The sequence below is a fragment of the Plasmopara halstedii genome (assembly GCF_900000015.1).
Source record: "Plasmopara halstedii genome assembly, contig: Scaffold_2680, whole genome shotgun sequence".
NCBI classification, from domain to species: Eukaryota; Oomycota; class Peronosporomycetes; order Peronosporales; family Peronosporaceae; genus Plasmopara; species Plasmopara halstedii.
In genome coordinates, this window is record NW_020189586.1 from 88,271 (window position 1) to 88,673 (window position 403).

Genomic DNA, 403 nt, shown 5'->3' on the forward strand with positions numbered 1-403 from the left:
ACAAAACGCTTCCTTCTCACCACTAGTCTGCACGACTAGGCGCATCTTCAACAACACTCCCACTCGACTCGGCAGTACTTGGTGCTTGAATGCCGAGCTTGCTTCGAAGTATACAGAATTGACTTGCGGGAATCGGCTTGGTTATGATGATTGCCAGCATGTCCATCGTCGGGATGTACTCGAGAATAACTTGGCCGTATTCAACCTTCTCGCGAACAAAATGGTAGCGAATGTCGATGTGTTTTGTGCGCTTGTGAAACTCTGGGTTCTTGGCTAGCGCAATGGATCCTTGGTTGTCATCATAAACCTTGACTGCTACGCCAGGTTCCATCTCACCAAGTTCGTACAAAAATGTCTTCAGCCAAACTGCTTCTTGCGCTGCTTCTGAAAGCGCCATGTATTC

General features: G+C 48.1%; 1 protein-coding gene across 1 annotated transcript; it reads right to left on the bottom strand.

The window, feature by feature from the left end:
- Window positions 1-22: 22 nt before the first annotated feature.
- PHALS_04752 (copia partial) lies at window positions 23-397 on the bottom strand (the record flags this gene model as incomplete). The annotated part of the gene is made up of 1 exon (XM_024718586.1): window positions 23-397. One exon carries the CDS (start codon window positions 395-397, stop codon window positions 23-25), a length of 375 nt encoding a protein of 124 aa, XP_024583970.1.
- Between the last annotated feature and the right edge of the window lie 6 nt (window positions 398-403).